Source organism: Mus musculus, chromosome 17, assembly GCF_000001635.26.
Source record: "Mus musculus strain C57BL/6J chromosome 17, GRCm38.p6 C57BL/6J".
Lineage (NCBI taxonomy): Eukaryota > Metazoa > Chordata > Mammalia > Rodentia > Muridae > Mus > Mus musculus.
The window spans coordinates 74,024,622-74,039,177 of record NC_000083.6 but is presented as its reverse complement, the minus strand read 5'-3'; the positions used below and the strand labels follow the sequence as shown (position 1 = coordinate 74,039,177).

The 14,556-nt window shown below is 43.2% G+C and overlaps 1 protein-coding gene across 1 annotated transcript in view; it reads left to right on the top strand.

Annotated features, from left to right (window-relative positions):
* Nucleotides 1–14,556, top strand: part of Srd5a2 (steroid 5 alpha-reductase 2) — a 32,970-nt gene that overhangs the window by 8,683 nt on the left and 9,731 nt on the right. The window contains exon 2 of the mRNA NM_053188.3: nt 12,037–12,200. Coding sequence (NP_444418.1) covers nt 12,037–12,200 — 164 coding nt within the window. The remainder of the gene's footprint in view (nt 1–12,036; nt 12,201–14,556) is intronic.

The window sequence follows — 14,556 nt, the reverse complement described above, 5'->3', positions numbered from 1 at the left end:
AGAGAGAGAGAGAGAGAGAGAGAGAGAGAGCACTTGAAAACTGATCTGAAGGGAAATGTTAAGAGGAAACACCCCAAAAGGAAAAAAAAGTTATATAGATACAAGACTTAAAAAAAATCTAAAAAAAAATCTGATCACTTAACTGTTCTACAGTCAGAACCAATTATAATTGTGCTGTCGTCGTCATCATCATCATCATCATCATCATCATCATCAATTTGATACAAGCTAGAGTTTCCTGGGAAGAAGAAACCTCAACTGAGGAATTATCTCCATCCCATGGGTCTGTTGGGTCTTTTCTTAATGGTCAGCTGATAGAAGAGGGCCCGTCCCACCGTGGGCAATGCCTAGGTGGGATGGGCCTGGAGTGTAAAAGATGAGTAGCTGAGAAAGCCAGAACAAGCAAGCCAGCAAGCACATCCTTTTATGGTTTTCAGCCAAGTAGATCGTTCCTTCCTAACTCTAGTTTTCATCCATAGACGTCTGAACTTAAAAAAAAGAAAACTTTCATGTCTTGGCTTAATTTTAAAAACATATGGAATGTAGTTACAATAGTCACTTTAATATCATTGTCCCCTATACTCTAATATCAATGTGGTGTTTTTGTTTTTGTTTGTTTTGTTTCGTTTTTAGTTTTCTTTTTTCTTCTTTCCCTTCTCTGTATGCATATGTGTGTGGAGGTCAGAAGACAACTTGTGGGAGTTGTTTCTTTCCTCTCCCATATGGATCCCAGGATGGGACTCAGGCCATCTGACTTGATGGTAAATGTCTTAATTCCCTGAACCACTTACCGACTCTTCCATATAATTTATTTATCACTTTTGATTAATTATTATTCCAGTTATGGACAATGTTTACTCACATTTTTTGCATGTGTTAGACCACATTTCGCATGTGTCAGAAATTGTAGCTTTTTAAAGCCAGATGGGATGGTTAATCACCATCATCCTACCACTTGGGATACTGAGGCAAGAGGATTATGAGTTTAAGCCAGCCTTAGCTACATATGAAGATTCAGATCAGGGTGGAGTACATAACAAACCCAGATTCTAAAAAACAAAAACAAAAACAAAACAAAACAACAAAACCCAGTAAGACAACAAAAGAAGAAATTATAGAGTTGAAGGCTAGGAATCTTTACATTTCTATAAATATTCTTTATCTTCATCCTAGACGTAGCTGAGCTCTTTGGAAACAATTCAATCCTTTCAGACATTGCATGAATTATGTGGTTCCAGAGAGAGCTGGTCTAGCTAGGGCTGATTAATCTTCTTTAAAATAAGATCTTTTTGAGCATTCTAGCAGTGTCTCAGGAATTATGAGTTTTCTATCTGGTTGGTGAAAATGGACCCTATTCCTGGTCAAATAGAAGTACTGGGTACTGTTCGTAAATTTGGGGGATGATTCTTTTCTTACACAAATTCACTAATTAACTGGCTACCTAAAGAAGACCCTCTTCAGTACTTTGTGTGTGTGTGTGTTTTTTCTCTTCAGTAATGTACTCTGTAATGAGAGTTATACACATCTTGATCTCATGACTCAAGAATCTTGTAGCATGGGCTGGAGAAATGGCTCAGTGGTTAAGAACACTGGCTAATCTTCTGAAGGTCATGAGTTCAAATCCCAGTAACTACATGGTGGCTCACAACCATCTGTAATGAGATCTGACACCCTCTTCTGATGTGTCTGAGAACAGCTACAGTGTACTTACGTATAACAATAAATAAATCTTAAAAAAAAAAAAAGAATCTTGTAGCGTTAACTTAGAATCCCCTTCTTTGTACTTCAGCCTAGACATTCTCTCAAAATAGCAATCTGGGTTAGTTTTAAAGTTCACACATTTTTTTTTCTTGTTTCTCAGAGATTCCTGTATGTGATGGTTAGTGTTCATTGTCAGCTAAGAAAAATGTAGAATCACCTGTGAGGTGGGCCTATGATATGTCAGTGGGGGGTTATCTTGATTATCTTAACTGAGATGAGAAGACCTGCCCCCTGTTGGTGGTGCTATTCCCTAGGCAGTGCACTCTGGACTGTATATGTCCATGGAGAAAATGACCTGAGCACTAGTGTGTGTATATTTATTGCTATCTGTCTCTATGGCTTCCCTGCTCTGATGCACTATGACCAAGAACCAAGAACTCAATAACTCTGTCCTCCATTAAGGTGTTTTTAAGAGACTACTTTATCGCAGCAGTGGGAAAATAATCGACGATACTGTCTTTCACTGTCTAATAATTTTTGTTTCATATAGTTTGTATTGCTTATTTACAGCCTGGAAAATAAATCCAGTCGCCATTACTCCAAATTTACTGGAAGTATCTCCAGTAGAGTTTATAATTAATTCATCTTTGCTAATTTGTCCATCTCCACTACTGGTGGGTTTAAGTGGTTTCTGCTTATACTCACTCAGTGTTACTCACTCATGTCACCATTGCTTGTATTTCTGAACTGAGTATTCATTTTCCCACGGCATCTACTATTTTCCCTTGTTTTCCTTCCCTTTATTTCTTTAAAAATCGTTTAGTGTGTGTGTGTGTGTGTGTGTGTGTGTGTGTAGGTGCTCCCAGAAGCCACAAGGTGGCATCAGATCTCCTGGTGCTGAGTTGTAGGTAGTCATGGGCCACCTGCTGTGGATGCAGGAAAGAACCCATATTGAGTCCTCTGGAAGAGCAGCAAGTGCTCTGAGAATTCTCTCCCGTGCCTTACCAGAATCCATCCTTGTGAGTCTTGTTTCTTCTATTTAATGTGATCATCTCCAATGCATCCATTTTTCCTTCATGTCAGAAAGAAACTCCATCGTGTATATGATGTACCACATTTCAAAAATTCTTTAATCATTGACAGACAGCAGAACTGGTCCCACAATGACTACTGCGAACAATGCTACAATATCTTGGGGTTATAGTATATGTGGTACTGTTCCTTAGCCTGCATACCCAAGAGTGATGTAAATGGATCACTTAGTAGTTCTATTATTATTATTATTATTTTAAGGACCTTCCATACTTATTCCCAGTGTGGCTTCACCTCTTTGCACTCCCACCAGCAGTTAACGCGTCTTCTTCTTTCCCTGTGTGCTTGCTAGCAGTTGTTGTTGTTTGTTTGATTTACTTATTGTTAATTTTATATGTATGACCATTTTGTCTATGTGTATGCCTGTATGACACTTGCACATATTGTGCCTGCAGAGGCCGGAAGAGGGAATCTGATCCCGGAGAACTAGACTTACAGATGGTTGTGTGTCTCCATGTGGTGACTGTGAATCAAACCTACATCCTCCACAAGAGTAACTAACCAGTGTGCTTAACTATTGTCTTAGTTGGAGTTATCATTGCTGTGACAAATCACCGTGACTGGGGCAACTCAGGGAGGAAAGGTTTTATTTGACTTGCACTTCCGTATCACTGTCCATCATCAAAGGAAGTAAGGTCAGAAGCTGAACAAGGGCAGGGACCTGGAAACAGGAGCTGATGCAGAGGCCATGGTCGGATGCTGCTTACTGGCTTGCTCCCATGGCTTGCTTGACTTGCTTCCTTATAGAACTTGTGACCACCAGCCCAGGGATGGCACTACCCACATTGGGCTGGGCCCTTCCCCATCAATCACTACCTAAGAAAATATACTATAGGCTTGCATACAGCCTGATCCTATGAATGTTTTTTCTTTTTTTTTTTCCATTTTTTATTAGGTATTTAGCTCATTTACATTTCCAATGCTATACCAAAAGTCCCCCATACCCACCCACCCCCAATCCCCTACCCACCCACTCCCCCTTTTTGGCCCTGGCGTTCCCCTGTACTGGGGCATATAAAGTTTGCGTGTCCAATGGGCCTCTCTTTCCAGTGATGGCCGACTAGGCCATCTTTTGATACATATGCAGCTAGAGTCAAGAGCTCCGGGGTACTGGTTAGTTCATAATGTTGTTCCGCCTATAGGGTTGCAGATCCCTTTAGCTCCTTGGCTACTTTCTCTAGCTCCTCCATTGGGAGCCCTGTGATCCATCCATTAGCTGACTGTTTTCTTAACTGAGGCTTCCTCCTCTCAGGTGAGTAGCCTATGTCAGGATTTAGTGTCAATATCTCGTCACACTGATCTAGCTAAGGATATGGGAGAGTCACCCCATTCCTGCCAGGTGTGGGCAGCAGTCCAGGTTATCTTAATGTGAAGACTCCTCGTTACTGTTGCAGGGGGTGGGAGTTCTGGGTTCATACTTGCTCTTCACTGACCACTGCCTGCCTGGCAACTGTGTTTCTTTTCTCCTCCCAGGCAGTCTCTCCCAGCAATCCCTGTAGGAGTGAGCAGCCTCCACTCTCCACTCAGCCATCTCTAAATACCATCCAGACCAGGATAAGGATTAGGGTCAGGATGAAAAGATTCCCCACAAGATCTCACCTTGCACAGAGAGAATATGGAAAACCAGAAAGCCCTGGCTCCCTTTCAGCTCTCTGACAACTGGACAAGGCTTCAAGTGCTTTTCCCAGCTCAGTGGTGGGGTGGGAGAAATTTCTCTGAATTTTTTTTTTTTTGTTTGTTTGTTTGATAGGAGTGAGGTTACATTTTCTTTTTCTTGGTCTCTGGGTGAGAAAGGGGGGGCATTGTAGGGGAAGAGGGAGAGGGAAAGATTGAGGAAGGGAGGGAGAAAGGGCAGAGGGAGAGGGAGGGGGAGAAGGGAAGGGGGGAAGGGAGGAAGATGTGAGGGAGAGAAAGGTGTGTTTCAGGGAAGGCGATGTGATCCAGCTTAGGGCATAACTGGGTTTGCCACACAGGGAGAAGAGACTGCAGTGGAAGTAGTGTGAGTGCCAAGTGCGAAGGATCTTGCAAACTTCTTCAGGAGGATTTTAGTGCTGATTTGAATTCAAGGGTTGTGGAGTGGGTGAGATATGGCTGAGTTTTGGAAGTAAGGTTCTACCATAGAGATGATGGCACTTGCTAATCAATTTACCTGAGGTGGGGGGAGAGGGAGAGGGAGGGAGAGAGAAGAAAGGAAGGAGGAGGAAGGGAGGGGAGTAGGGGGGGAGAAAGAGAGGAAGGGAGGGGGAAGGGGAGCGGGAGAGGGAGGGGGAGGGAGAGGTTTGGGGAGAGTGGGGGATCAGGGATCTTGTTTGGGGTGTGTTAAGACAGAAATCTTCATGACATCCATGACATGAAGCATGTAGCATGAAACTGCCAGTGAGTGGTCCATGAGTGAATGATGATCCATTAGGGCGGACGCCTGCCTCACTTTGCTCGTGCTCCTAGGACAGGGCTTTGTAAGGGGTGTGAATTCAGCCCTCACAGTTCCTGAGGCTGGGGATTCAGTATCAAGGCGGTGGCATCTGGCAAGGACCTTCTTGTAGTGGTTCCACATATTAGAACGTAGAAAGGCAAGAACAAGCAGCCACCCCTGTAAACCCTTCCATAGAGGAGTCTGTCCGTCCACTAGGATAGAGCACTCAAAACCTAAAACACATTCCTAAAGCCTAAAGCCTTCCCCAGTGCTATGCATGGAGACCAAGGGTAAACCACAATCAGACCACAGTGACCCTACTTCATATCATTTGAGGAGATGCCATCACACAGATGTCTGAGACATATGGGGCATCAATATTTGGAGGACAAAGGGTTGAGAATAGCCCCACAAAGGAAAAGCAGGACAGACGAATGAAGCTGAAGAATCAAGGGAGTGTGGTACCCAAGGGAGTGTGGTACCCAAGGGAGTGTGGTGCCCAAGGGAGTGTGGTACCCAAGGGAGTGTGGTGCCCAAGGGAGTGTGGTACTCAAGGGAGTGTGGTGCCCAAGGGAGTGTGGTACCCAAGGGAGTGTGGTGCCCAAGGGAGTGTGGTACTCAAGGGAGTGTGGTGCCCAAGGGAGTGTGGTACTCAAGGGAGTGTGGTGCCCAAGGGAGTGTGGTACCCAAGGGAGTGTGGTGCCCAAGGGAGTGTGGTACTCAAGGGAGTGTGGTGCCCAAGGGAGTGTGGTACTCAAGGGAGTGTGGTGCCCAAGGGAGTGTGGTACCCAAGGGAGTGTGGTGCCCAAGGGAGTGTGGTACTCAAGGGAGTGTGGTGCCCAAGGGAGTGTGGTACTCAAGGGAGTGTAGTACCCAAGGGAGTGTGGTACGCTTTCTGGCACTGTTTCCAGGAGGCGGGGATGGATCTGTCCAGCCTGAAGAGGCCTGACTCTGATCTTGGTCTGGAAATATGACCTTGCCAGGACTTGCATCTGTGGGGACAGAGGCACTAGAGGAGAAAACGTCATAGAGATGGTAAGTGTGGGCTGCTCTGGAGAGGAGTTCTGTTGTAAAATAAACCAGAGATATGGGACAGTGACTGACAGAGGGCACGAGGTCACTATATAGAAGAGCTAAGCGCAACACAGGGGAGTTTTCTATGTATTTGCAGAACTTGAATTTATTTTGATTGACAATCAAGTCTCAAATTTCATATAGTGAAGAGTCTTCAATTGGCTTGATAATCTTTGCAATAGCACTTATATTTGAAGAAGATTTAGTTAAATATGAGTTGGTGACACAAGATGTGTTATTTCTAATTTTTTTCCCTTTTGGGTTTAATCTGGATCTGCAATTTCAGTTAACCCTTTCCAGTGAGAGTGCCGTTACCCCCTCCATTTCCTGGTGAACATTTACTTAGCGGTGACAAAAAGCCTCACATTTACAGAATACTTAGACTCTATCCGAATGAGCATAAAATATTTAAAATTGACATCAGCAGCACAGGAAGAAATTAAAGAGCCATGGTTCCAGACCATGGACAAAGCCACAAAAGGTAGGTAGGGCATAGGATGCTATCTTCGTTTCTTCTCCTGTTGCTGTAATAAAAACTACTCAGGGTGGAGAGATGCTTCAGTGACTAAGAGCAATGCTGTCTTTCAGGGGACCTGGGTTCAATTCCCAGCACCCATGTGTCAGCTCACAACCATGTAAAACTCCACTTATAGGGGATCTAATGCCCTCTTCTGGCTTCTGTGGGCCATGCATGCAGGTAGTGCACATACATACATACATACATACATACATACATACATACACATACTGTGATGGTTTGTATATGACTGGCTCAGGAAGTGGTACTATTAGGAGGTGTGGCCTTATTGGAGTAGGTGTGTTACTGTGGGCATGTGCTTAAAACCCTCATCCTAGCTGCCTGAAAGTCTTCTCCTAGCAGCCTTCAGATGAAGATGTAGAGCTCTCAGCAACTCCTGCACCATGCCTGCCTGGATGTTGCTATGTTCCCATCTTGCTGATAATGGACTGAACCTCTGAACCTGTACCCCAGCCCCAATTAAATGTTGTCCTTATAGGAGTTGTCTTAGTCATAGTGTCTGTTCACAGCAGTAAAACCCTAAGACACATACCCATACACACATAATAATAATAATAATAATAATAATAATAATAATAATAATAATAACAGTTTCAGATAAAATAGTCTGACAAAGTAATTTAAGGGAGAAGGGCTTGATTTATTCTGGCTCGTCGTTCCAGGGTACAGTCAGTTACAGTGAGGTTGTCAAGGCAGTGGGAACTTGAAGTAGCTGGTTACTTCACACCCACAGTCAGGAAGCAGAGAAGAATAAATGCATCCATGCTAATGCCCAGTTTGGGTTCCCAGCTCAGGGAATGATAATTAAGATGGACCTTCGCACATCGATTTATGTAGTCAAGATAGTTTCTCACAGGCATGGTAAAGGCCCATCTTCCAGGGAATTCTAGATTCTTGTCAGGTTGATAAACAGCACCAACCATACAGACCTGAAGGGGAAATTGTGTCCAAGTCCCTGGCGTTGATTTGTAGTCTTGTGAACCAACTAACTCTCTTTCCCCTCTCTTCATCATTTTTTAATCTTTTTTTTTCAACATTGAGACATATACTGTTTTGAATTGCTTCCAGCTTTCCAAAGCAAAGCCATTTATGTCCAAAGAGCCACGTTTGTTCCCTAGAACTTCTGGCTCCTCACTGTTCTCCATGTTTATGGATTTCTTTTCCTTTTCCCTTCTGGTTGCATGGGGATGAAGGGTCAAGGGTGGGAATAATATATAGCTCTCTATTCCGAAGACCCATCCTCAGTAAAATCCACAGAGCCATCCACATTCTCTTGTGTTTGCTCATCTACACACCTAAGACTCCTGGAAGAGTCTGGGTCCTGAACGACTACACATCAGCCCGTCATGGCTGTACACCAGCTGTGCTGTGCATGAACAACTAAGGGGCGTCTAGCATCTCAGACCTCTGCCACTTTTTTGCTGCAGATAGCCTGCTCTGACACATCCCTTTGGTTAAGAAACAAGGATGATTGATTTAGGAGGCCGTAAGCTTGGGTTGGGTTCATGGTTTACTTTGGAAGCATCATAAGCTGAGTATTTGGTCTCATTTAGGGAACAAAGTTACATTGTCAAGAGGCAGTGATATCCGGAAATAGCAATATGGATGGAGTGCCAGAAAAACAGCACTCTCTGAGGTCTAGGAGTAAGAATTCACCAGCAGCAACACGCAACCATGCCTTTGTCCATTAACACCACTCCCCTCAGGAAGCCAGGGCCTCATGAAGAAATAGCTACTCACACATCAGAGGCAGGGAGGATGCAAGGGATGGCAAGGGTCTTCAACTGATGACCAAAAGCTCTTCTTCTCAATAAAACAGCAGCAAGTAACTGCTACCATCAGAAAGGCTATTGTTCAAGGGACTCCAAAATCACCCATAGGCTGAGTCATCTTTCCATGACTTTTTAAAAAGAGCTGCTAAGTGCAAAAGAGTAAAAGAATCCCTCTGGGCAGGATCATGAGTGAGGGCACTGCCTGTTTCCCCTTCTCTTATTGTAGAGACCTCACACAAGAAGGCAAGTCAGAGCACAGGATGTAGGAGAAATGCTTAATTGTCCTTCTACTGACAAAGGTATACACACACACACACACACACACACACACACACACACACACACACACACATATATACACACACGCATATATATACACACACATATATGTACACACACATATATGTGTGTAATACATATATATATGTGTGTGTATATATATACATATATAAGTGCAAAAGAGTAAAAGAATACATATACATATATGTATACATATATATACATACATACACATACATATATATACATACACATACATACATATATATATATATGTATATATATATATATATATATATATATATATATATATATATATGAATGAATCAATATGAAGTCACAGAACTTTGTTTATCCAATATTCACTAGCATCTAGAGCCGTTATTCTTTTCCACGCCCTGTTTATCACAAGTATGGCTAGTGGGGCAGTTGGGCAACCTCCTGTCTCCCTTTCTCTTCAGTTGTTCCCTTACTTTCCAACACAATAAAAGACCCTTGCCTTCCCTTGCATCCTCCCTGCCTCTGATGTGTGAGTAGCTATTTCTTCATGAGGCCCTGGCTTCCTGAGGGAAGTGGTGTTGATGGACGAAGGCCTGGTTGCGTGTTGCTGCTGGCGAATTGTTACTCCTAGACCTCAGAGTGTGCTGTTTTTCTGGTGCTCCATCCATATTTCCAGATACCATTTTCCCCAGGAATACTCCTGAGATCATCTCATTCCCTAGCTTTTCCTTGCAAGCTTGCATATGGTTTATCTTTACCCCTTTGGTAAGAATCCCAGGGCCCCAAGCTATGGAAACACTAAAAGGCACTGTTCTCTAAATCATTCAGCATTGTGTGAGGTGGGGCACAGACAAACCTGTTGAGCAGAGCAGAGCTTTGCAGGTAGAGTAAAGGATTCTCTTAGAGAGCATGAAAGAGCCACGCCCCTCCTTACTCCCTGCAACACTTGGAACGTGAGCTATCAGCTTGAAGGCTGCAGAGAGCGTGAGTGTGGTAAATGGGTCTATCTAGGGTGAATTGATGTCACAGGGTTGGTTGCGTTTGATGTCATCCAGCCTTTCCTTTATCAGAGTGCTGCAGGTTGCTGCAAACTTTTAGTTCATATTCAAATTTCTGAAAAAAAGACATAATCCTGACATGTTTGTGGAGCCAATTTTTATTCCCTTGATTTGTATGGGGTGATAATTCTTTTATTTGTCCCTCTGTCATCAGCTGCTAAATAGGGATGCTGTCTACCTTCTGTAAATAAAACGAGACGCCAAATGGGTAGCTTCTATGCATTTTCACGTCGTAAGAAAAACAAACAAGTGAAAAAACCAAAATGACAACAACCAAACCAAACTACCACCAGTAGAACAAAACAGAACACAAGCAAAAAATTGTTCTTGATAGACACCTAGCTTATTTCAAGTCTTCTGGCAGTGAGATATTGAATATCTATCTATCTACCTATCTATCTATCTATCTATCTATCTATCTATCTATCTATCTATCTATCTATCTATCTACCTACCTACCTACCTACCTACCTACCTATCTATCTATCTATCTATCTATCTATCTATCTATTTATCTATTTATTTTTTGAGACAGGATTTCTTTGTGTAACAGCCCTGGCTGTCCTTGAACTCACAGAGACACACCTGCCTTTGCCTCCCAAGTACTGGGATTAAAGGAGTGCACTACTAGCATCTAGCTGAGATATTGAAATCTTACGAGGATATAACCAAAAGTAGTATGCTTGGAACATTTAAGAAATATATTTGTAACCTTTTACAAAACTGCCATGCTGACTTTGTTAGTGGCTGCATTTGTTTGTAGCCCCACCAGCAGTGATTAAGTTTTTTTTCCTATGTTCCCACATACTTGCCAGTGTTGGCTGTAACTTGCCTTTATTCTATTTCAGCCATTATAATTTGAGTAAGATGGAATCTGAAAAGAGTTTTAATTTGAATTTCAGTGGCATGCCTGGAAGGATATCCAGCCTATTGACATAGCAACATGACCTTCATCTATACTTTAGGGGTGGGGAGGGACATTTACAGATATCTGGAATGCATGTAGCCTGCAGGCTGCAGGTTGTAAATGTCTGAGTCTGAATGAGACAGCATGGGTAACATGATGATTGACTGATGGTATCTAAGTGCTATTGTAGCCCCTTAATGTTCAGGAGGAAATACAGAGACAAAGTGTGGAGCAGGGACTGCAGGAAAGGCCATCCAGAGTCTGCCCTACCTGGGGATCCATCCCATATACAGTCACCAAACCCAGACACTATTGCTGATGCCAAGAAGTGTTTGCTGACAGGAGTCTGATATAGCTGCCTCCTGAGAGGCTCTCTCAGCCAACCATTGAACTGAGCACAGGGTACCCAGTGGAGAAGTTAGAGAAAGGTCTGAAGGAGCTGAAGGGGTTTCAACCCATAGGAAGAACAATATCAACCAATCAGACCCTCCAGAGCACCCAGGAACTAAATCACCAGCCATGGATTACACATGGAGGGACCCATGGCTCCAGCTGTATATGTAGCAGAGAATGGCCTTATCTGGCATCAATGGGAGAAAAGGCCCTTGGTTCCAGGAAGGCTCAGATGTCCCAGTGTAGGGCAATGCCAGGGCAGGGAGGCAGGAGTGGGTGGGTGAGCACCCTCATAGAAGCAGGGGGAGGGAGGATGGGTTAGGGGGTTTCTGGAGGAAAAACCGGGAAAGGGGATAACATTTGAAATGTAAATGAATAAAATGTCCAATAAAAATTTAAAAAAGAAATTTTCTGATTGTATGGAAAAAAAATCACATAGAAACAGACAGTTACCTCCATTTAATGCACATCTTTGTGTACCCGGTGCTGGGTATACAAGGGCATGCCACCACGGCAGGCAAAAAACAAAAACAAAAACAAAACAAAACAAAAAAAACAGAAAAGAAAAAGAAAAAGAAACAACAAAGACAAATCCCGATAGACTGTGAAATCAAACTCAGGTCTTCGAGGTTGCAAGCCAAACACTTTATTGACTGGGCCAAAATTAATGGGAGAGTGTTCGCAACACTTAGTATCGTTATCTCTTTGGACTATTTTGTGGCTTACCGCCCCCCACCCCTTGCTCCCTCTCCTCCCCTTCCCTTCTTTCTTTCCTCAGTAATGACTTTTAATCACTTTCTTCTTCCTAGGACATTTATTTACTCATTGCTCACCAGAGGCAGGCCTTTATCAGCGGTGATCTTTCTGAAAGCCACTGCCTTCTGCATAGGGAACGGACTCCTGCAAGCCTATTACCTGGTTTATTGCGCGGAATACCCTGAGGAGTGGTACACAGACATGCGGTTTAGCGTCGGTGAGTGACTGACCGTCTTCTATCCCTTCCCAGGTAACACCAGTCCCACCGTGTCAGTCACAGTTGTCTCTTCTCGGCCTCCTCACAATCTCTCTTCCCACTCATAACCCGACTCTGGTCTTTCCCTGTAAGGCAGCCCGGGAGATTGTTCAAACACTGCCATTTCCAGTCTCAAAAGGGTCCAATAGATTTCTACCATGACCAAGAAGCAGGTTTCCTGCTTATACAAACCAAATGTTCCCAGTCTTTTCAACTTAGCAGTTTCCTTGCTCCCTTTATCCCTGCTTTCTGTGCTATCTCCAGAAACCTTGCTCCTGGGATTCAGCCTGTTCTGTCCAGGACGCTATGTGTTCCTAGAATGTTCTGCCACTCGGAGCTTTGAGGCTTGCCCCTTTCCTTTGCTTCATTCATCTCTCTACCAATTTACCCCTCCTCAAAGAGACCTTTCCAAAAACACCTTACCTGAGATAATTGAAGAACTTGATAGTTAAAAATGTCCTCTATTTTCCGTGAAAGAGGATGTGGAAAGAGGGTAAGCGCCAGAGGGGATGCCGGCACTAAGAAACCAACGTGCTCCAAATCAGCACGAGCAAAGCTCATATGAACTCTCAGAGATCGAAGCAGCAAGCACAGGGCCAACACGGGTCTGCACCAGGTCCTTTGTGCGTATTTTATGGCTTCCACAGATTCCTGAGTGTGTAAACAAGTGGGTCTCTGATTCCACGGATTCCTGAGTGTGTAAACAAGTGGGTCTCTGATTCCACGGATTCCTGAGTGTGTAAACAAGTGGGTCTCTGATTCCACGGATTCCTGAGTGTGTAAACAAGTGGGTCTCTGATTCCACGGATTCCTGAGTGTGTAAACAAGTGGGTCTCCGATTCCTGTGACTTCTCTTGGGTTCTTTACCTTCTGTTGGCTTGTCTCATCCAACTTCAATGTGACAGCTTTTGCTTTATATTATATAACATATTATATTAAATATATGTATCTATTTTATATTTTATATCTTATATATTTTGTCATATTTAAAATGAATGAATGAAGGAATGGATGAAAATCTAGCCACTAGGGTAAAGGTTAACAACTGAGCTGTCGTTCATATCTGCTGGACGAGGGACAATTGGTTTTCTCCAATGGAGTGACTCTAGGCATATCAACCACTCTAGGACAGGCCTCATGTTCAGGAGTAGTTGACCAACATATAATAGATACAACAGAGTCCACAGTTTTGTTTGTTTTTATTTTGTCTGTGTGTATGTGCTTTCATTTCGTTACAGCTTGGCGTGTTTCTTTGGGAGGTGTTTTTTCTTGATTTTAGGAGGGAGTTGTAGTATGTTTTTGTTTTTTGAGAAAGAACTTAAAGTTGGGAGGGTAGAGACGGGTCTGGAGGAACTTGGAGGAGGGAAAGAAATTAATTAGAATATATTTAAATTTAAAAGTCATCTTAAATAAGAAAAGGTATGATAAAAATGTCCCCCTACTTTATTTGTGTGTGTGTGTGTGTGTGTGTGTGTGTGTGTGTGTGTGTGCATGTTTCTGCGTGTCTGTATGCGGGTGCACATAGAGGCTAGAGATGAACTGTGGGAGCTGTTCCTCAGGACAGCTGTCTGCAGTGTTTTCAGAGACAAGGTCTCTCGCTGAAATTAGAGTGGTTTATATGTCTACATAGGCAATATATAGTTATAATATATGTGATATATAATATATACTACATATAATATATGTAATTATATGTTTAGGGCAGGGTGTACCATGGATCTGCGTCTATGTCCCCTTTGCTGGGTCTGCAAATGTGTGTCACCATGAGGGCTTTCGAAAGGAGGGAGCTCAGGTCCTCAAGCTTGTAAGCCACTTTACAGATCGAGCCACTGGTCCCCTCCCATCTGGTTTGTAAGGAGAATCTAGGTCCCGGATGTTCAGGACATTGGAGTGCTTTGTTTAGTATCTTGGCTCATGAAAAACAATAGTCCATCACTAGAGCACAAGCTTGATCCTTATGAATGTCCCAAGTCACAGGCTGCCTATTGGCTCACTACTCCTGGCTGTCTTTAGCACTAGTTCCTGCTGGCCCCTCTTCTCCCTAACTACATTACCTTTTGGCTTATACTAAGCTGTTAAGCCATAGTTATGTCTATGCTGGCTGTCTGCAGTCAGTAACCCTTGCACTGAGAATCCGGCCCCAAAACTAAACTAAAACCCAAACCAAAATGAAGCAAAAGAACAAAACAATAAAATACCCAAAACCCAAAACCAAACACAAAACCAACCAACCAACCAACCAACCAACCAACCAACCAAAAACAACAACAATAACAAAACAGACAAACAAGCAAACAAATAACCCCCCCAACAACCT